The following is a 20,942-nucleotide window of genomic DNA, read 5'->3' as shown; positions in this document are numbered from 1 at the left end:
TCAAAAATTGCTCGACAGTTGCTGTATTTCTAGATATAAATGGGGCTTATGATAACGTCATGTTATCTATCCTGCATAAGAAATTACAATCACTCAGCGTTCCAATAAATCTCTCAAATTTCATAATAAACATTTTACATGATCGTACGGTTAGCATTTCAACTACTCAGCAACAGTTAATTCGACATGTATGGAAAGGGCTTCCGCAAGGCTCGGTACTTAGTCCTTTGTTATACAATATATACACGTACGACTTGGACCGCTCTTTTAATAATGATGTTCAAGTTTTACAATATGCGGACGACTTACTACTATATTATAGTTCCCATTCAGTAGAACATGCTTGTTTATTTTTAAACTCTGCTCTTCAATCTCTATCGTTATGGCTTTTCCAAAACGGCTTAGATATTTCCACTTCTAAGAGTGCAGCAGTTTTATTTACCAAAAAAAGGAGTCCCCAAACAATAAACGTTATTTACCGTGATACTCCAATCCCAATCAACAATAATTTTAAATATTTAGGCGTAGTCTTGGACTCTAAACTTTCTGGTACTTCACATTGCGACTACGTTGTTAATAAGGTTGAGCGCCACATTAACATGCTAAGATGTTTATCTGGTGTGTGGTGGGGCGCCCACCCCCATTCATTAAAACTTGTTTATAATGCTATAATTAGAAGCATTTTTGATTATGGTTCATTCTTGCTGGAACCAGGCGTAGCTTATTCTTTTAAAAAATTAGATAACCTTCAATCAAAATCACTACGCATAATTACAGGGGCAATGAAATCTAGTCCTATTAATGCATTGCAAGTGGAGTGTTGTGAACCTCCACTATGTCACAGGAGGCAATACCTTGCTGATAAATACTTATTTAAAATTATTCAATTTTCCTCCCATCCCCTTTTTCCATTACTGGAAGCTCTGTCTAAATACTATTCCACTATACCTAGTCATCGTTCCCGTAATCCTCCATGCCTAAATATAAGTTATAAAAAAATCTTTTCCATCCCGGCCCCCACTCATCGTTTTAATAAATTCCCGCTCTTCAACAACTGCTACAACTCGTTAATTTTCTCTCCTAGTATAATTTATGACTGTGTTAATAAAACTGCGCCCAACATAAAAATCGCATTCAACGCATTTCTTGAAGAACGTTTTGAGGGCTTCCATTACCTGTACACAGATGCTTCTAAGTTTTCATTTGCGGAATGTGTTGGCATTGGTGTTTTTCACTCTCAATACAAGAGCGTTCAAAAAATTAAACTTCCTCCGGAATCATCTGTTTTTACTGGCGAATGTTTTGGAATACTGAAGGCTATAGAATATGTTCTTTTACTTAAATTAAATAAAGCTGTTATCTTTTCCGATTCGCTAAGTGCTCTACAAGCCATCTTTAAATTTCCTTTTAAATATAACGGTATTTTGCCAGTTATTCTCCAAATAAGAGAGTTGGCGCACAAATGTATTTTGAGGGGATACTTATTATATTTTGTATGGATTCCTAGTCATTCTGGAATCCACGGCAACGAAACCGTCGACAAACTAGCTAAGGATGCGGTGCAAAGTGGTGACTTATTTCCATTTAAAAACTATAGTCAAGACTTACAATCATTGCCGAAATTTTTTCTACGAGACTCTTGGAAAGAAACATGGTCATCTAGTTGCATAATGAAGGGCCGCTACTACTCCGTCATCCAGCCTCAGATCCCAACGAAACCGTGGTTTTTCAGAGTTAAGTTTGACAAGGTCGAGACTTCTATTCTTATTCGTATTAGGCTTGGTCACACTTGTGTCCCTGCTCACCTCGCCAGATTCAATATAGTAAACAGCCCTATGTGCGTTTGTGGATCAGATGTCGGCGACTTAAATCATATTCTGTTTTCTTGCTCTCAATTTGACCGTACATCTATGATTTGCTCCCTTCTAGACCTTTGTATTCCTTTTCCATCTTCTATCCTCTCTTTACTTAGTACAAATAATTTTTCTGTGTATAAATGTATTGCATCATTTTTCATTAAGAACGATATAAAATTGTAATTATTTCATCCTCATCCATCATTAGTGTTATGTTTTTGTAAATTGTATTTTTTATTTAATTTTTATTTTATGTAAGGCATAGTTTTTCCTTTTTCCTTTCAAACCCTCCTGATATCCCCTTTTCTAAATTTCTTTACCAGTCTTAATTTTATATCTCAAACTGTTTCCCTACCTTTGTCCTATGCAAAAACCGTCAGCAAAGAAACCAAACATTGCAATCTCAAGCTGCGCAAGCCAATATTATGAATATTTGCATCAACTTGTCTTTGGCTAAATGCACTAGACGTGCGAAGCCATGAAGAAAAAAAAAAAAAAAAAAAGAAGTCTTATTTCTCACTTTTAGTTATACACCTAAAAATGACATCTCATTACATACCCCTTCTGACTCAAAATATAAATTCCAATATGTAATTTCTAATGACTTAATTAAAACTTTCAACACGCTAAATATTAAAAACTGCAGATCTATGGAGTAATTATGTGGTCCATTATAAACATCGTAGCACAGTAATTTTCCTCTTCCTTTCCTAAGCACATGGTAATTTTCCTGATTTATTATCTGATTACGGAATTCTGGTGCCTATCTTTCGGCTTCATGATGAGCTCCACTTTACTAAAGGGTACTTTCTAAATGCAAATGCTTAAATTTTTTAAGCAATTGCATTTAGAAAGTGAAAATAACAATTTGTAAAATTGCCGTTAAAATTTGTTATAAATGTTTATTTTTTTTTATAATTATAATTTTTCATTTATCATAAATTCATAAATCACTTAAAGCGAAAAGATCAAAATTGGTTGGTCTGACTATAAAGATACCCGACGCGCTAACTCTACGCACACTGCTACACACGGTTCTGTGTGAGTAAATTTTGCGAAGAATTACCTATAGTTGACTTCACGCGCTGCACGTAAACGCTCTTAAGTACCCAGCCACATCTGTATGCCTGTGATAAAATCAAAAACTGGGTACCGAACGGATTTGGATGAAATTTGGTTTGGAGATAGTTTCAGATCTAATATGATAAATGTGAAAGTTTGAGAATGTTTGCTATACCAGAAGTGAACTTGAGAACAGCGGAACGGATTTGGATGGAATTTAGCATAAATTAGATCATGTCTTGTATTAACCGGCTACTTTTTATCCCGGGAAATTGCTTCCATGGGAAATAATGGGAATTTTTCAAATAGATGACGTTGGCGTCTATTTTCGTTCGTCATCCTATAGATGGCACTATAAATCGCTATAGTGTTTTAAGAGGTAAACGCTACGGATGTCGAAATGAGACCTATAAATGGAACTATAGCAATACAATAAATAGACGAAACGCTACCATCACATCCATAGCACAAATGTACCAATCAAATTAGATTGACATGGGTACAGATAATCGGTTTATTGTCAGCGGTATGTGTTTGTGTTTATTATAAGGCAATATAATATACAGATTTAAAGGAGACGGGCGAAATTGGGCTTGACCGTACACTTATGAAACATATATCAATATTCTTCTTCTATTTTTATATCTGCCATTAAAAAATATTAGATTGTATTACAATGGGAAAATAAAATATTTTTTTATGAATAAGTAACTGACTTCCTGTATCGGGAATATCTATTATTAATGTACATGTGTCGTCTTATTAATATATATTATTGTTATTCGCTGTCTGTACTTCTGCGCAAGTGAATGTTTTTGGTTTGATATTTTTATTTTAACGACTACGGCTTTTCGAGAATATTTAAACGATTGTTGTTTTAATGAACTACCCACGCTTATTCAACAACGGACTTTAATTTCTTGCTTGCTCGACTGATTTTGCTTGTTCTACCGGATTTCGAAAAGTAACGATGAACCATCAACACCATTGTGTTAATTGTAGCATAGCTACATGGCGTTGTAACACTAAAGGAATTCGTCCAATTGAAAACGAAATGGTTCTTTCAATAATATAAAAACAGTATAAACTCATGTCTGATTCCATGAAGGAGTAGATAAAAGAAGATATGCAACCTACACACTACAACTACGCTTAGTTTCATCTTGCGATAAGTACCTTTATATCGGTCCTCGTCCATCCCATGCGATAATTTCAATTCTAGTTATTATCTGAGCCAGCTGCTCATTAGTCAACACGGCAATCCAATGGACAATGATTAGGTGCTGTGAACATCTTGTGCTATCGGGTAAATACGAAGTTACTCACAGAAAAGTGTTTTTTTTTACGCTATATTCTACAGCGATTATTTCTTTACTCCCATTGTAGACAGAATTTTTTTTCTAATATAGAAATGGTTCTATTATTCCTACAAAATAATGCATAAATCATCTCTGTAACACCAAGCCCAAGGTTCTATGAAGTTTCGCCCGTCTCCTTTGCAACATATTGCAGTTTTTGCCAAGAATGGATTATGCAGAATGTTTTTTTTTTGTGTATCGGACCCGCAGTCGGCACCGGGGGAAACCTGCAAATGGGATACTGTAATCTCCCGACTTAGCAACTGCAGGGGTCTGGAGGAAACTTGGGACGGAATAGCTGGGGGAAGAAAAGGAACCCTCTTAGGATGGGTGGAGGGGAGAAGGTAAGGAAATGTTTACGAGCCCTCATACGCATGTACTTACAACATGGGGTATACCCCCGTGCATGGGTGTACTACATTCGGTTTGAAGACCTAGCGTACAAAAACACAGAATGGGTGGACGTTCGGCACTCAGACGGCCGTAGAAATTAAACTAAATCGTTTCAAAGAAAGTTTATACGTGAACACGTGTGAGTGAGTGGGATAAAAACAGCTAGACATAATATTATGATTGTTATATTATGCACGTAATTAATTAATACAGGTTTTTGGAATAACACGTTTTATTAGGTATTATAAACAAAACAGTGCTTCTGCCTTATACCCATCGAGTAGACAATAATGAAATTACCACAGAAAATGCGTACAATGTGTAGTCTTAAGTATATACAAACGCATTTTTGACATGGGGCAGCAAGGACACTTATCTACATTACGCTGTAGCTACAAGAAAGCTTTCTTAGGGGACTGTTCATCATTTTTGAAGACATTAAGGTCTACATTGACAGACTTCGAAAATTATATACCGACGGATTTTTGCGACACTAAGTTTCATACATATTTATAATCAGCCCTTTTTCTACCTGTTGCTTATAGTTATAAGGATCAAAAGACTGGGACCATTAGAGGTTTGAATACTTTTAAGGTCAAAAAGTGCCAAAAATCTGCCTATATAGATATTGTTGGAAATATGACTCCAATTCGTTTTTAAACATAAATAAACAGTATTCAGAAAATATTGATCCATTTTGGAACAAATAATGTAATATACGTTTTTTGTTAAAAAGATTCGTTTTTATTGATATGAATACCATCAATACTGAATTCTGAAATGTCTAATTCGCTATTTTCTTTTTCAGATGCTTTCTTTGGTACGGCGAAAGATTTTTTATTTACTGCTGGTATACTGTCTGACTCATCTAATATGGAACTACCCAAACTTGTATTACTACCGCCTATATTATAATCATTAGTAATTAATTTATTTAAGCCTAGCACGTCTACTCTGCCAACAAGTCCTGCAGATGTCTCAGTTCGGCGAACCAATTGAGATTCTATAGTTTGTTTCAATTCAGCAATCTTCGGACTCGTGCGTTTCAGTTTCGTGTCATTTTTCAATGGTTCATTTTCAATGCTGTAAATTTGTAAGAAATTATTCTTCCACGAATAAATTGATATTAATGTAGAACTCAAAAAAACATACCTTGATAAGTCCCATTCCTCGGTATCTAAATTTGTCAGACCTAGTTCAAAATTTTCGTTCTGACTTTTTTCAGTAATACTCTGCGAAGGTGTAGCGCTCAATGACTTCATTTGAATTGCATCCATATCGAATATAACTTTTTTCTTATTTAAAGATGATGTTGAGGACGCATTTTTTAATACACCTTTAGTCCTTTTCGTGAAAGCATCTTCATTAGACTTCGGATTTGGTTGTATATCTGATGGCGATTTTACCTCATCACTACTTTCGCAGTTATCTGTCTCTGACCCTTTAGTTCTAAGCATTGTATCAACCTTGGTGCTACACAGATCCAATGCAGACTGTGTCCGTGTCAAGACATCATTATTCGGTTTTGTATGATTAATAGAAATCCGATCGTAGTCTGAATTCGTTGAAGATGGTCGACGAGCTGGAGACTTTATTAAGTTGTCTATACCTCTTATTGATTTCTGAGATTTAGTGGTGTTAAAATATTTTTGTTCACTTTCAAGCGATTCACTAGAATTGGATTTACTTATTGTGGCACTTTTCGTAATTCGCTTTGCAGTTTTTATGTTCTTAACAGTTATTAAATCAGTATTAACTTCGTTACTGAAATTTTGTGGCAAGTCGTCGATGGGATTTTTATCGCCTTTTGATGAAGGATTTTCTTTTCTGGGACTGTTAGGTGCAGATCCCGGGGGCGTTTTTAATAATGATATTGCGCGTTTTGCTACTTCCGCGCCGAATGTCTTACGTTTATTTTTTACATTTAAATCATTCACTTTCATCAAAGAAATTGCTTTCGTTTTGACACCAGATATCATGGACCTTAAATTTTGAAATCGTTTCGGCATATTCTCTTGGGTATTATATTTATTAGTAGACAAGATATTGTCTTGTCCATTCATTGTTTTAGAATCCAAATATGCTATAATAGAATGTCTAATTTTTTCATGTGATGGATTTAACTGAAAAAGAAATATGTTTATTAAAAATATTAATAATAATGAAAATAAGTTTGAGAAACTAATCTATAATTTTATATTCAATAAAAACCATGTACCTAAATTGACTTACAATGTACGGCTCCTTTTTAAAGTTCATACAACAGCTTTAAGGAAGAGCAGACTAAGAATAATATGATGTCTAATGATATATATCTATTTATACATATTATAAAAAAAGTCCCCAAAAGCTGTCTATCCGTATGTGATCGATTTTCTCAAAATGTACTGAACAGATTTTTGTACGGTTTTTACTAAAAGATATTTAGTGCAATTCTTGAGAAAAGTTTAAGTTAATAGTTCAATATGGTTTTATGTAAATTGACTGAAATATGACAATTACTATAAGTCCCCCTCCGCATTTGTCTTCCTATCTGAACACGATAAACTTAAAATCTACTCAACGGATTTCGATGAAATATGCTATGGTGATTGAGACCCTGGTAAGCATATAAGGCTTCTTATTCCTGGACCAGTGGCGGCCTTAAACGACGCGAGGCCCCAGGCGAAAGCAAAAAGAACCAGACGCGAGGCCCCGGGCAGAATAAAGAAAACGTTTCCCTGCTGTAACAGTTTCGTCGGTAAGATCATAAAAAAAAGGTCCTGCGAGGCACCGCACGAGGCCTCTGTAAGCGCGAGGCCCCAGGCGGTTGCCCGGTTCGCCTCTTCCAAAGGCCGCCTCTGCCCTGGACAATATATATCTGGATTTTATTACGGAAAATTCTTGCACGCGGGAGAAGCTACGAGCTAAAGTTAGTAGCTTATATATTCAAAACTAAGATTACCTTTGCTTTATGTTCCTGTCGCTTTTGCAGATATACACGTTGGCTTTGATATACAGTTTGTGGCAGCCTACTTTTAAGAGGGTCAACACCGAGTGACACCATACGGCTATGAACGTCTTCTGCTATTTTGGCTCTTATTATCTTCACAGGGCTTTAACCAAACAAAAAATATTAATAGTACATAAATTAATCCTTTTCCTTACATTGAAGCCTTCAAATACAATATCATGATGTCTTTAAAGTGCTTAATTACAACCTACCTGCCAATGGCAAGTGAACTTTCCTTTAAGGCTCCATTCATGTAGGTTTTTGATTTCTTCTTATTTATTTTTCTGTCTTTAGGTTTAGGAATTTCAAAATTTTTGGTTTTTGTAGGATTTTGTAAATTGTTATGATTCTCTTCTTTATTTGAATTACTTCTTACGTAGTTTACCATCTTGGGCTTTTTCTTACTCATCTCTGTTACTTCATTACTTTCCTTAGATATAACTTTGGCTTTCTCAATACTCGATGAATCGGATAAGCTAGAACTTAAAGAACTCATACGAAGGAGCTCTTGTGCTTTACGATGCAAATTTTCTAATGTTTCACGATCTGTTAATTTATTGGATTTAGAGGGCGATTGTTTATTTAAGAATTGGTTTGGAGTATTTTTCTCCACAGAGTCATTCTTCGGTGGTTGACTTGGGCTCTGAAATATCAAACATTTTCCTTTTTTACACATGTCACAAAATGTGCTGACTATTCCGTAAGTTTTAGATTGCGTCTAATATATTCTAAGAGCCCCCACAGATTACAGATTTTATGAGCAGAAACTTCAGTATTCGGATATGTCGAATTATTATAATCTACACTTTTTGTACATTATTCTATACTAGCTTTTGCTCGTGGCTTCATCCGCGCGAAACAGTTTTTCCGTGATAAATCCCGCTATATATATTGCCGGGGTGAAAATGAGCCTATGTGCTATTTCAATATAAAATCTAACTCCGTGTCAAATTCTATCCCTATCCATTGAGCCGTACTGGCGTGATTGGGTAACAAATATGCATCCAAACATTCGCGTTTATACTTGTATAGAATTCAAGATTTTCATGCTAAATAAAAACCTTATGGGTGGACAGAAACTGTATTCTGGGAAGGATCTTATTTATGTTATTTACACTTGGAGAAGCGGTCCTTTCTGAACTTTTGTTGTTGCGATTATTTTCTAACAATAGTGTCTCTAACTGCTCAGCTCGTTTCCTTTCTTTCTCTGCTAATTCACGCAACTCTTTTGCATCTTTTGTAACATCGTTCAATTTCTGGAGTAGCGAATCGTATTGCTTAGATTGGGCTTCGGTACGTTTTGTCCAGAAGGATATTTGATCTTCTGCCTCCTTTATTCTTTCAGAATACTTAATCTCTGTTTCGTTTTCCTAAAAAAAGATATAGAACTGAAATTGTTTGTAAGTAAAATATTATTTATAACTTGACTGCCTCGGTAGCGTAGTTATAATTGTACACGGTTTGAGTAAGGCTACCGTGTTGAGGTCCTGTGTTCAAATCACGGATAGGGCCAAAAAAATATTGTGACTGGGTTTTTCCACCTTAATAATTACTCAGTCGCAGATCGAAGTCAAGAAGTTGGAGGTATGATATATACACATATATATATGTATGATATCCCCGTGCCTCAGAAAGCACGTAAAGCCGTTGGTCCTGCGCCTGCCGGTCATGTCGGATTGCCGTCACACCGGACTATGAGAGTGAAGGAACAGAGAGTGCACCTGTGTATTGCGCACACACTTGTTCACTATAATATCTCTTGCGTACCTGTTTGATCTCTCTTGAGATTGGCCGCGGTGGTTAAAATTGTGTTAGGAAGGAATCATTTATAACACTAAATTTAGCCAGTATTTTGCTAATTACTTACCTTATGTTTTATTAATATGAAGCATAACTTATCGAAATTTATAATTTTAATACTAACCGATTTTTTCAATTCTTGTTTCAAAGCAAGTATTTCTGCGCCTTGTTCGAGGATCGTGGTTCGAAGTTGATTTAGCGTGCTGAGGTCTTTTTCCTCTGGATGTGCTTCTTTTTGTCTGAACGAATTTATTGTATCCATGATCTGGTTTCTTAAAGTATTAATCTCCTTGTAGCATTTTTCATGTTCTTCTTTTTTCCACTCTTCAATTTTGTTAAGTAGATAATCTTCATTATTTGTAGAGACTTCAGCGTCTTTCATGTGTTTGAATCCAACTTTATTGGGGTTGCTGTTATTATCTATATTGTTTTTGTGAACTGGAGATTTGTCTTGCTTATTAGTATTAGCTATTAATACTTGCATTTCTTCTAATTTATGTTTTAATTCAATTATTTCTGTGTTTAATTTATTATTCTCATTGTTGTTTTCATTAACACGAGTTTTATTGTTCGTTTCTTTGTCTGGCAAATAATTTTGATCTGGATGACGACGAACAATATGACTTTGTAAATACAATTGATTCAGAAAGACTTTGTCGCAGAACGCGCATTTATTATATTGATCTAAATCGCCTCTAGAACTAGTGGCAAATAAATCTCCTCTGTTATTAAGAGTTTTTAAAATCACAGCAGCTATGTTATCATTGCCGTAGGGTAATGGCGTTTTATAAGTATGACGTGTCCTTTTTCTAAGCTTTCTAAGTTCTTCCTCCTTGTCACGTAGGTTTTTTTTCGTTACATCCAGTTCCTGAAGTAAATACTAGGATTAAAATTATAACAATCGTATTTTCGTGTCTAGATAAATTAGTAATTACCGATATACTAAATAAACTTTAAAAACAAACTAACACAGAATTTCAAAATAGTTCATTTAAAGTTAAGATCATAACGAAGTATTCATATAATAATAAGTGATAATTTCAGAATATAATAAAGATTATCACTTGAGAAAATTATCTGGAAATAGTTTTATCTGCTGTATTATTAATAATATTAATTGCGGCTTTTAGCGTTTTTATCAACTTAAGTAATTAAAAATATAATCAAAGTAACAACCTGAGCAACATTACTTATTTCCTGTCGTAATACATAGACACTTCGATCGAGGTAATGTCGGCAAAACTGTTGATATTCAACGGCGAGTTGCGCTAAGCGAAACATTTTTATCACTCCATCATCCAAAATGCGGACATCAAATTCGGATTCCAAAACGCAGTCCAAAATCTATATGAAATAAATAATGGGTCTGTACTTTTGTGATGATAAAATTGTACTCAATCTTGACCAATGTAAAGAATTCAGGTTCTAATAGGAAACTTACATCGTTAATGTGTTGTTCAATAACAGAAAACGTTCTCTCCCGTATCAGACGTTCTATATCAATGAGTTCTGAAACAAGGGTCCACATATAAACTAGTCAAATTAGAATTTATATAGAAACTACTTTTATTAAAAGAATATGTCGTACAAAAAAGCGACAGTATTTATTATCAACAAGACTTTTTAATCAATGAATTTTGTGGCATTATCTGTATACTTACTTATTTTTTTCCAATCTATGTGTACTCGTGGACGGTGACTGCTAAATGTAAACCCTGATTCATCGGCTAACTTAGGAAAATTATGATGAAGCTCATAAGACGTTTTGCAAGCCATTTCACTAATACCTCCTGCACAATAATAATTAATATGGTATACGAATGTATTCAATATTAAAAAACCTTTAGGATCAGTTTTCTGACCAAACGTTAAATTATTTTAGTCACCAATATAACTTTTTGTATGTATATTTTAAACACTATTGATACTATTAGTCTAATCAATGCTTCCAAAAAACTATATATAACTGTTGCAAACGCTTGCTTGTACTTGACATAGATAATACCTCTTGGATAATACCAAAGAGAATTATAATATATATGGAAAAATAATACACTACAAAGATAAATATACCAAGATACTTGACGTGATTGTGTTTCGATCGGTTGCTTAGCAACGTTTTTGTTCCGTTTCGCTCAGTTTTTTCCCATTCGAATAGATTGAGGCGATATTTTTATCATAAAAGTGGCCACTCTGTAGAAAGAGGCAAAACGAATGAATGTACCTATATAATTTATTATTTTCTGTAGATACGTTTGTATGTAGATGCCTACTCTGTTGTGACAGAGGTACATATCGTGAAGCTTGTAGTACCTAGTGACAGGGTAGGTAGTGAAATATGTATATCGTGCCATTAATTAAAATAAAATAGATAATATCTTAGGGTTCAGATAATGAATGTTGGTTCTATTTACTTAATACCGTTTATTCTGAGGTAGGTATATTCACTGTTACTATTGTCGGCTTTCTGTGGGGGGTAGTGGCGCGGTCATCCACAGCCTCAGGTGCTAGTGCGCAAAGATCTTAGAGGAGTATCTATGGGCACCCTGAAGTAGTTAATGCGACTTGGAAGACAAAGCTACTATACTGGTTCAAGTGTGAGTTTATTGAATATGCGTGTAGATATATAGAGATGCATGAACGAAATGTATCTAAGTCGAAATCGTGATAATATGGCAGAAAGAATTCTGTCATTTTAGCTGATTTCAAATAGGTAAGTGCTTTAATTGAGATTTATTATTTCATGTGTATTGGTTACAGTAGGGAAAAAATGAGTTAAATAGATTAGGTTAAGTAACTATCAATAAAAACATAATTTATGGCCATCAGCCAGCTTGCTTAATAATATGCTTTATTTGTCCAAGATACAGAGCTTATTTCGTCGTTAAGAAATCTATCGTTATCTATATCTAAGGGAGCAGTCTCATAGGTAAAGGAACGGTCTAACGACATTATATATTCACTGTATTTTTTTTTTATTTTTTCATGTCGCTAACCGTAATTTCAAGCATATGTAAGGCATAAGAAAAGTGTGCAACGTTCAACTCGAGACACAAAACGTGAACTCAAAATACGCAGGAGTCATATACTAAATGTTACATGTAATGACCTAACCTGAATATTTTGCAACCAGCACACGCTCTGTGTTCGAGTTTACAGCTTTGTACAAATGTAAAATGTTTGCATATAAAAAATAATAAAGAACATCGCTTCGGCAGAATCGTATTTCCAGTTGGCTGCAGTGTCGTTCGTTGTTTGTAAAGTCCATTCACGCTGCAGGTTTCTCCTCGGAGACCGCGGTGGTGCCAGAAGCAACCGAGCCGGCGTCCTCTGGAGCCGACTGGCACTGTAGCGATGGAAACTTGGCGTACAGGGCGGCTTGGTATTTAGGATGGCTGAAATTAATTTATGAATCATGGTAAAGTACGAAGACATATGACTGTTTCAACACCTTATTAACGGCCGTAACTTATCAACAGTCGATCCAGAGATAGTGGTTGTAATCAACATCGATATGTAATGCAATTCCTATCTATACTTATAATAAATTTGTAGAGTGGTCAATTCTGTACATGAAATATATTTCCAAAATAACTATCAGAGGGTGATTAGGGATCGATACTGATGCCAAAAATGCAATTAGTAAAATTTTTGTCTGTCTGTCTGTCTGTATAATCGTTATAGAAACAAAAACTACTCAACGGATTTTAACGAAACTTGGTACAATTATTTTTCATACTCCTGAGCTGGTTATAGTATACTTTTCATCACGCTACAATTAATAGGAGCAGAGCAGTGAAGGGAAATGTTGGGAAAACGGGAAATGTTACTCAATTTTTTAAGCTTCCGTCGCGTGTGCAACCTTAATGGTTAAAAGTTCCTTCGATTTCACCAGGATCCCACCATCAGACCCTGACCGGACAATCGGACCACCTGCACCATACATTAAAAAAACATCCCGACAAATTGAGCACCTCCTCCATTTTTGAAGTCCGAAATCCACGCGGGCGAAGCTGCGGGCTGAAGCTAGTGTGTAATATGTTAAACTCACCTGATGCCATATACAATAGGATTGTAGACGGCGTTAGCCTTGGCGAAGAGGGAGCCCCAAATAGTGGCCAGAGGGCTAATGGGTGCGCTTTCAAACACTCCGGTATAGTTGATGACAAGGTATGGTGTCCACGCCATGAACCATAAGGAAATGGTCATTAATGCAACCTGGGACATATGGTTTCAATTATTGATAAAGTAAAAATATATAATTAACGGAAAGTTTAATAGATATGGTATCAATTTCTAGAGTCGTATCATTTTATATTAAGTATTATAAGAACCAACCTTGGCTAGTTTGCATTCAGCGCTGGTGTTTGCCGCTTCTGAAGATCTGAGGGAGGCCACATTCATTTTCTTAGCCTGTTCCCTCATTGCCTTTTCATGAGCAGCTACGGCCTAAAATATATCAAGTTATAAAGTTTGTGAATACTACATGTGGGTAATTATGTACATTCCCCCGAGGCAATTTTTGTGAGCTTGGTCTCCACATCAAATGCACGCCCATGCACGAGGGCACATTTTCCGCGACCCTAGGCGCACAGCTCGTGCGTATGCCTCTTGGTTGCTAAGTTGACATTGAGGTCTGTCAAAGGGTTCGTGAACATTTCCCTTCCCTTCCTTCCAACCATCCTACAAACTCCTTTTCCTTCCCGTTCTCTTCCTTCCCTCTATCCCCTCCCTTCTTCCTACCGGGCCCTAAGACCTTCTAGCTGGAGGCTACCGAACCTCCAGTGATAGCGGTAGGGCCCACCAACTCATCATCGGGCTGCCGTGGTTGCTAAGCCGGGGGATCGCCTGTACACCATTAGCGGGATAAACATGGCAGTTCCCCCCCAAAAAAAAATATACATTGCTATTCTTTGGTAAGATATTATGCACAAATTCTAATCCTAGTCAACTCACATTATTATTGTTTTACTGTGAAAACTATCAGTTTTTTTTTCTTAGTCTCTATTCATGTCCGCTAACACTATACCAATTATGGTATTCAAAATAATTTTAATCGTGTTTTGTTTTATTACCTGAACAATAAAGAAGTAAGAATAGATGATAAGAAGAAGCGGCAAGAAGTAAACGAAAACGGAGTAGATAAGGATGTAGCTTCGGCTGACCCAACTCTTGGACAAGTAATCTGTTCCGCAGGCAGTCATGTTTCCTTCGGGCACATATCTAAAATTTAATGTGTAGTACATAAACCTTTATTTATTTATATAAATATTCTGAATAATTAAGTAAATAGTAACCTGTTCCAGCCAAAGAAGGGAGCGAGAGTCCAAGCTAGTGAAAATACCCAGATTCCAAGTATGCGAAGAAGGGCGCCGTTGTTGGTCATGGGCTTAGCTGCTATACCTTTAACGATTACATTGTATCGGTCGAAAGCTATCATAGTCATTGTCCAAATTGAAGCGCATCCAAATAGAGAACCAGCACAGGCGTACAATTCGCATGCAAAAGGACCTAAAGAAGAATTTTTTTTTAAGGTTCTAAATCATATGAAAAATAATATTTATGTAGAAATATATTTGAAAATACTTACCCCATACCCAAGTTTCATAGTAACAATTAACTACCATAGCTGGAGACATGGCGCACATCATGAGGAAGTCCGAAAAAGCAAGATTGACCACAAGCAAATTTGACGGCGTTTTAAGACTCTGTAATAAAATATTTATGAATACAAATAAATTACGAGCTTATTGAACCGTAATATCTTGCTTTGAATAGAATGCGTTTTCATTTAGTCGTTACAAACCTTAGTTGACATAAAGATGTAGATGACCATGCCGTTGCCCGATATCGAAACAAATCCCAGAACACCAATTGTAAATCCTAACAGCGCATGCCAAAGTGGGTTCATAGGCGGAAATTGATACCTAAAATATAAGAAAGAAAGTGTAATTATGCAAATCAGAAAAGTATTTATAGAATCATATTAAAAAAAAAAACAATGAATTCACCAGTGAGGGTCGATCATGTGCATCATGTCTGGAGGCACTTTGTCGACGACAGTTTGATTTGCAGCGCCGTAAGCTGCGACTTGGCCGCCCCATGCTTGCAGGGCCGCCAAACCGGGCCCGGGATCCATTGAGATGGTCATTTTCGCACTGATTGACACTTAACCTGAAGGAATACACACCGTGTCTTTAAAAGTTCTCAATAAAACATTAAAATATTAATTATTTTTAAAAGCGTTACTTAAAGAGTCCAGGATAAGGGAAGTCGCTTGGAGACGGTTAATACAAAAATACTGAAGAAAATCGTATGACGAACTACTCCAGTCTTTAATGTAGTATAACCGATCTCGGGAAGTGGTTGGATTGCCGAGGCAGTGGAGGCTACTCGTCGTTTGTTGGACAACGCTTGCCTTATATACACACCTTGGGGATTAAAACCAGCGTCATAAGAAAAATCAATATTCATAATTAGATATACGTGGCGTCTTAGAAGGTGAATACATTACCTACTTGAGACTTTCCAGGTCCGGCTTCATATGTTTAACCTAATTTTTATTTTTTGTTCACACACCCTTGCAAACTCTGCCTCGTAGGTAAGTATATTTTAAAATTAAATCAATATTTATTTTTTCATTTTTCAGATTCACGGTAGGTAAGTACATTTCGTAATATTATAGTCCCCAAAGTTAAAGTATTTATTTGAAACTTGTTTTAACTTTATGAGTTCAATCTTACAGTAATTTAGAGAACACCTAATGACGAAGATGGAGTAAGCAAATGAGAACTCACAGCTATGTTTTACAATTGTCCTATAAGTAAATACCTACCGGGCTGAAATCTGGAATTAGAACCCAGGACTTCCCGATCCATAGTTTAAATATGTTGCTACCACACCAGGGTGCCGTTATCGCTATAAGATAATTTTCTTGGAAGACAGTAGCTTCAATGCAATAATCCTAGTCATAAATTATAAGTAATTGTTTCTAACAAAAAGAAGTGCCTGCCAATCTAAAGTACCTATATAAGGTATATATGAAAGTATCATACTAAATTACTTACTGTCTATATACCTTTAGACCATCTAGAAAAGACGCGCCATGTACTTACTGCCGCCAACAAAAAATCTATCACTTTCAAGTAAGTACCGACTTCACAGAAATATCTACTTATACTATTTCGTGTATTTAGGAATGCATACATAAATAAATCTGTTATTTTATGCATTACGCATATTGTCTAAGTATCTATTTACCAGAAAAGGCTGGCGTGGCCAGTAGAACAATAATAGAAAGTTTAAGTAACTAAGTATTCTAAGGCATTTCGGAATCGAATGCCATTTTAATTATGGACCTATACCTTTTACCTACATCAGGGAGAATACATTTACATAGACACTGAAAGTTGTAAAGGCGTCGAAAAAAATAGAGGTGAACTGTTCACCCCTACATCCCCTTCCCGCGCTCAGTGCACTGCGAGCTATCACTGCGCTCACACTTGTTGCTATACGGATTTATATTGCCTAAAAATGTATATTTGTGTCGTTAAAGCGTGCAGAAACTATAAAGGTCGATCTAAAACAACGAATAGCGTCACATAACACCGGTAACTTACATTATTTATAGTCACTTCCCGTAAAATAAGGCCGTTGACATAAACTGAGTTCACCAGTTTTTGGGTTGCCAGTTTATGTAATCAGCATATCCTAAAAAAGGGGGTAAAATTGTTCAAAGTAAATATTTCTATTAGCCAGTAAATTTTAAAATATGTTACGACGTTTAAAACTACAAATTCAATTATATTTTTGATAGGACACAAACATTATTAATTGAGTATACGGACCATATTGTAGATTTGTACCAAAGTAGAAGAGAAAAAAAAAAACAAATCAGTTAAGTAAATTTCTTTTTAAAATAATTGTATATAAAATGATGATGATGAGATGAATTGATGCAAGAGTTTGGATACCTTTACAAATTCAATTTTATATAATTAGGCAAAATTATTACCGGGTTTATTATTTTTTGTACTATATGAACATAATTTTCTTTACATTTTAATGGGAACCGTGCAACAGCAGGCGTCATTATGCGCGTACAAAAAAGATTTATAGAGGGGCAGTGTATGACGCAGCGGTCACGCATACTAGCTTTATTAAAATAGCTGGCCTATTTATTTTAGTATCATTGAAGCGCACCATTATATCTTGGCATATAATATATCAAATATCTACCTAATTATATGTTTAGTCTTCTTATTAATTTCAATTCGTACAGAATTTACGTACAGTCTTTTTCAATAAAATAATCTAATAAAATTTTATCATCGTAATATTAATTAGGTATTTTGAAATACCTACTTGATAAATAGCCTCATTCGTCTCTGTATCTTATGACAGTCTTACCCAGCTAATATTGTTATGAGGCTACTAAGTAGCGTAAGGAAGCACCTAATAGGATTACACCTTTGGTGGTTAGACATAAGAGAAGGTTTATTTAGGTAGGTTGCTTTATTATCCTGGTATAAATGATAATTTTTTTGAAATTGTATAATTAGGTAACTAAGTACATACTCATGGTGAATAATAAATTTGATTAAAAAGCTTAAACAAGTTATATATTTAATATAAATTCTTATGTCATAGAGACTCTTCAGTTTTAAAGTTATTTATATTTTACCGCCGGTCTTTTTTTACGCTTCAATAAACGCCAATCTATTTCAAGTAGTGCGAGGCACATTTTCATATAATTTGCCCATAATAATGGTAAGTTTATTCGTAATTTATATATATATTTTATTTTATTACCTACCCTTCACAGGTATATGGCGCGATGTGAGATTACTTTAGATCGGAATAAATATCCTCTTTCATGCGTACTAAAACTACCTACTAATGAAAGTTAGTGTTCTACAAACGACCAAAAAGTAAAATAATAGAATGTGCTAATGTTTCCTTTTCAAACGTCTTTATTTTGAAAAACATTATTTTGTCACAAAAAGCTGTATAATCCGCATCTTTGCCATATTTTTGTATATGCCTATAAAAAACTAAACGTTCACCTTTTGCGTTTTGACATTTCGTTAGAGAGTACTATATTCTTTGTTTCACAGACTAAAGAATAAGATTCAACTTTCATTTTTAAAGTGAAATGTAATAACTACCTACCAGTGAAAAGTTTTCCGTAATAATTTCTTGTTCTTTAGTGAAAGCTTTCTGTAGATTTTAACTAAATATCCAATTATATTGTTCAGCTGCTTTTGTGTTATTGTTGAAGAAGAGCTTTAGATTAGATCGTAGTTTTAGTCTTTATCTTAGTTTTTCATACAAGTGTTATCTATTGTGTATAGCATGGAATCAAATGTACATTTAGACTTAAGTGATGAGGAGGAGGAAATAACAGCAGAGACCGTCCTCAAAACATTACAAACTGCATGGCAAAATGAACGTCTAGCTCCTGAAATTCTCCCGCATCATAATGATATGGTCGAATGTATGTTGGGACAAATACAACACATGGAGCGAAATATAAATAAATTGGCCAAAACGGATTTACGTGCTTCGATTCATAAAATGGAACTTAATCGGATAAAATTTGTTATTTGTAATTATCTAAAAACTAGGCTAAATAAAATAGAAAAATATTGCATACCTATATTAAATGAAGAAAGGCTAAGGCTGGAAACTAGTACAAATTACCTAACACCATCAGAATACAAATACGCCCAGGACTATTTATTAAATATTGAGAATCATATTAAGTCTGTTATATTAAATAAAGTGCCTAGTAACATGCAAGCTCTTGAAATGAACAAGATTGCTGAGTATCCAAATTTGCAGACACATGTATTCTTGAAAGCAAATGAGATGGTTAATGGTGTTGTATTAGAAGATCTTACAGGTGAAGATGAAGAAATAGATTTAGAAGGTGAATACATTTAAACACACTATTATATTAAGGCTTGCCCAAAGTAAAACGACATGCTTACCAATAATTCGGTCTCTTATCCCTAGGTCCATTGTAATCGCAGGTAAAAGAGTTACACCCATGTTTACAAACTTTAAACCATGAGAATGAATAAAAATATTGTACTTAAACACAAGAATATACCAAATGTTTAACTTATAGCTTTCTTGCAGTCATTTTCGGTTAGTTGTAATCTAATGGCAAATTTTAAGAATTTTCCACCTCGCTGTCTTTTAAGGCTGATTTTAGACAAAATAGCCCCCATAAAAGACTATGTTTTTTTAATGCATATGTAAGTTGAGATTCTGGAGAAGTTTTTGACCTACCTTAGAACCACAAAGTCACCTGTTTAGTTTTTTAATTTAAAGAAGAAAATTTAAGTTATAATAAATAGAACTTAAGTTTTTCACTTTACACCAACATTTCCATAATTTTACCCCAAGGGTGCTCTATCTCTGGATCTCTGCTTGACACTACTTTCTGGGACACCCTGTATAATACATGTTTTCACCCACTGGAGTGCCATTACTACTCAATAAATCATATAAAGGTTTTAGAAGTTAAATTTAATACCTTAAAAACGTAACAGTATGACAAGCAAATTTGTTGTAAAATCATACACAATAAGTAGTGTAACTTTTCATTACAAAGGAGTTTACAGAATCCTAATATTAAAAGTTCTGTAAATCAACTTGATAGAAGTGCAGATGTAAAGGTGACATTCATCCCTTCCAATAATACCATTTTAATGTATATCAAATTAATATATAATAATTATCATTCAATTCATATGACAATTGTTAATTGTTTTAAATTTCATTCACATTTTATATTTGTCGAGTATGTTTCAGAGGGATCACAACATATTTTGCGGTACAAACCAATAGCGGACCTGGTGAAAAATGGAAAAGTGCAACTCGTTTGAAATGAAATTACACACAATATATATAATTTTTCTTTAATTCATTCAAATACAAAAGATTATGTATAAATTGATATTCCTTTTAAGTTCTGACATTGTCACTCACTACTAGTATTGCCTATAAATAAATATAATTCTTTGCTAAGATGTTGTATATTAAAGATAGGCCATACATAATGTACAAAAGTGTCCCATTGAAAAAGTAACTCGACAAATTCAATCTATATCTACTTGAATTTACATAGCAATGTATATAGATTGTATATCTCGACTTTTTGTCATGCAAAATATTATAAGTCAATACACGATTAATTATTCATGATAATATTATGACCTGCTTTATGAATCAACTAGCTTTTGCTTGCGCCTTTGCCTGCGTGAAGATTTTCCGAAATAAAAGTTCCACAATATATTTTTCCGACATAGAAAGTAGCGTATGTTCTCCCCAGGATCCCAAACTACATGTCTTCGTACCAAATGTAATTGAAAACGATTTTTTATTTTTTTTTAATTGTAACAATTCAGTCATTCCTGTTGCGTAACTTTACGCAGTGCACGCAACGGAAGAACTCAGAAGGAATAGATTATC

General features: G+C 34.7%; 3 protein-coding genes across 6 annotated transcripts; 1 reads left to right on the top strand and 2 right to left on the bottom strand.

The window, feature by feature from the left end:
- Nucleotides 1–4,883: 4,883 nt before the first annotated feature.
- Nucleotides 4,884–11,982, bottom strand: LOC115449003 (general transcriptional corepressor trfA). Of its 3 annotated transcripts, none has more exons than XM_037444785.1 (9): nt 11,123–11,982; nt 10,903–10,970; nt 10,638–10,805; nt 9,586–10,329; nt 8,723–9,031; nt 7,874–8,304; nt 7,614–7,764; nt 5,822–6,792; nt 4,884–5,752 (listed from the first exon to the last, which is right to left on the bottom strand). In XM_037444785.1, exons 1-9 carry the CDS (start codon nt 11,235–11,237, stop codon nt 5,398–5,400), a joined length of 3,312 nt encoding a protein of 1,103 aa, XP_037300682.1. In that variant the 5' UTR covers nt 11,238–11,982; the 3' UTR covers nt 4,884–5,397. The 3 variants fall into 3 exon arrangements, with proteins under 3 accessions (XP_037300682.1, XP_030032514.2, XP_030032515.2); XM_030176654.2 differs by having other exon boundaries at nt 8,777–9,031; nt 11,123–11,977; XM_030176655.2 differs by lacking the exon at nt 11,123–11,982 and having other exon boundaries at nt 10,638–10,827.
- Nucleotides 11,983–12,295: 313 nt separating this feature from the next.
- Nucleotides 12,296–17,101, bottom strand: LOC115449004 (opsin-1-like). 2 transcript variants are annotated; one of them, XM_030176657.2, is made up of 9 exons: nt 15,711–15,892; nt 15,473–15,635; nt 15,268–15,388; nt 15,052–15,169; nt 14,759–14,972; nt 14,537–14,684; nt 13,800–13,910; nt 13,513–13,679; nt 12,296–12,856 (listed from the first exon to the last, which is right to left on the bottom strand). In XM_030176657.2, exons 2-9 carry the CDS (start codon nt 15,610–15,612, stop codon nt 12,730–12,732), a joined length of 1,146 nt encoding a protein of 381 aa, XP_030032517.1. In that variant the 5' UTR covers nt 15,613–15,635; nt 15,711–15,892; the 3' UTR covers nt 12,296–12,729. The 2 variants fall into 2 exon arrangements, with proteins under 2 accessions (XP_030032517.1, XP_030032518.1); XM_030176658.2 differs by lacking the exon at nt 15,711–15,892 and adding an exon at nt 17,081–17,101 and having other exon boundaries at nt 12,338–12,856.
- Nucleotides 17,102–18,522: 1,421 nt separating this feature from the next.
- Nucleotides 18,523–20,498, top strand: LOC115449000 (DNA replication complex GINS protein SLD5). Its single transcript, XM_030176652.2, has 2 exons — nt 18,523–19,392; nt 20,283–20,498. Exons 1-2 carry the CDS (start codon nt 18,816–18,818, stop codon nt 20,354–20,356), a joined length of 651 nt encoding a protein of 216 aa, XP_030032512.2. The 5' UTR covers nt 18,523–18,815; the 3' UTR covers nt 20,357–20,498.
- Nucleotides 20,499–20,942: the final 444 nt, after the last annotated feature.

Source organism: Manduca sexta, chromosome 28, assembly GCF_014839805.1.
Source record: "Manduca sexta isolate Smith_Timp_Sample1 chromosome 28, JHU_Msex_v1.0, whole genome shotgun sequence".
NCBI lineage: Eukaryota > Metazoa > Arthropoda > Insecta > Lepidoptera > Sphingidae > Manduca > Manduca sexta.
The sequence above is the reverse complement of the archived record's forward strand: the minus strand, read 5'-3'. Positions and strand labels throughout refer to the sequence as shown.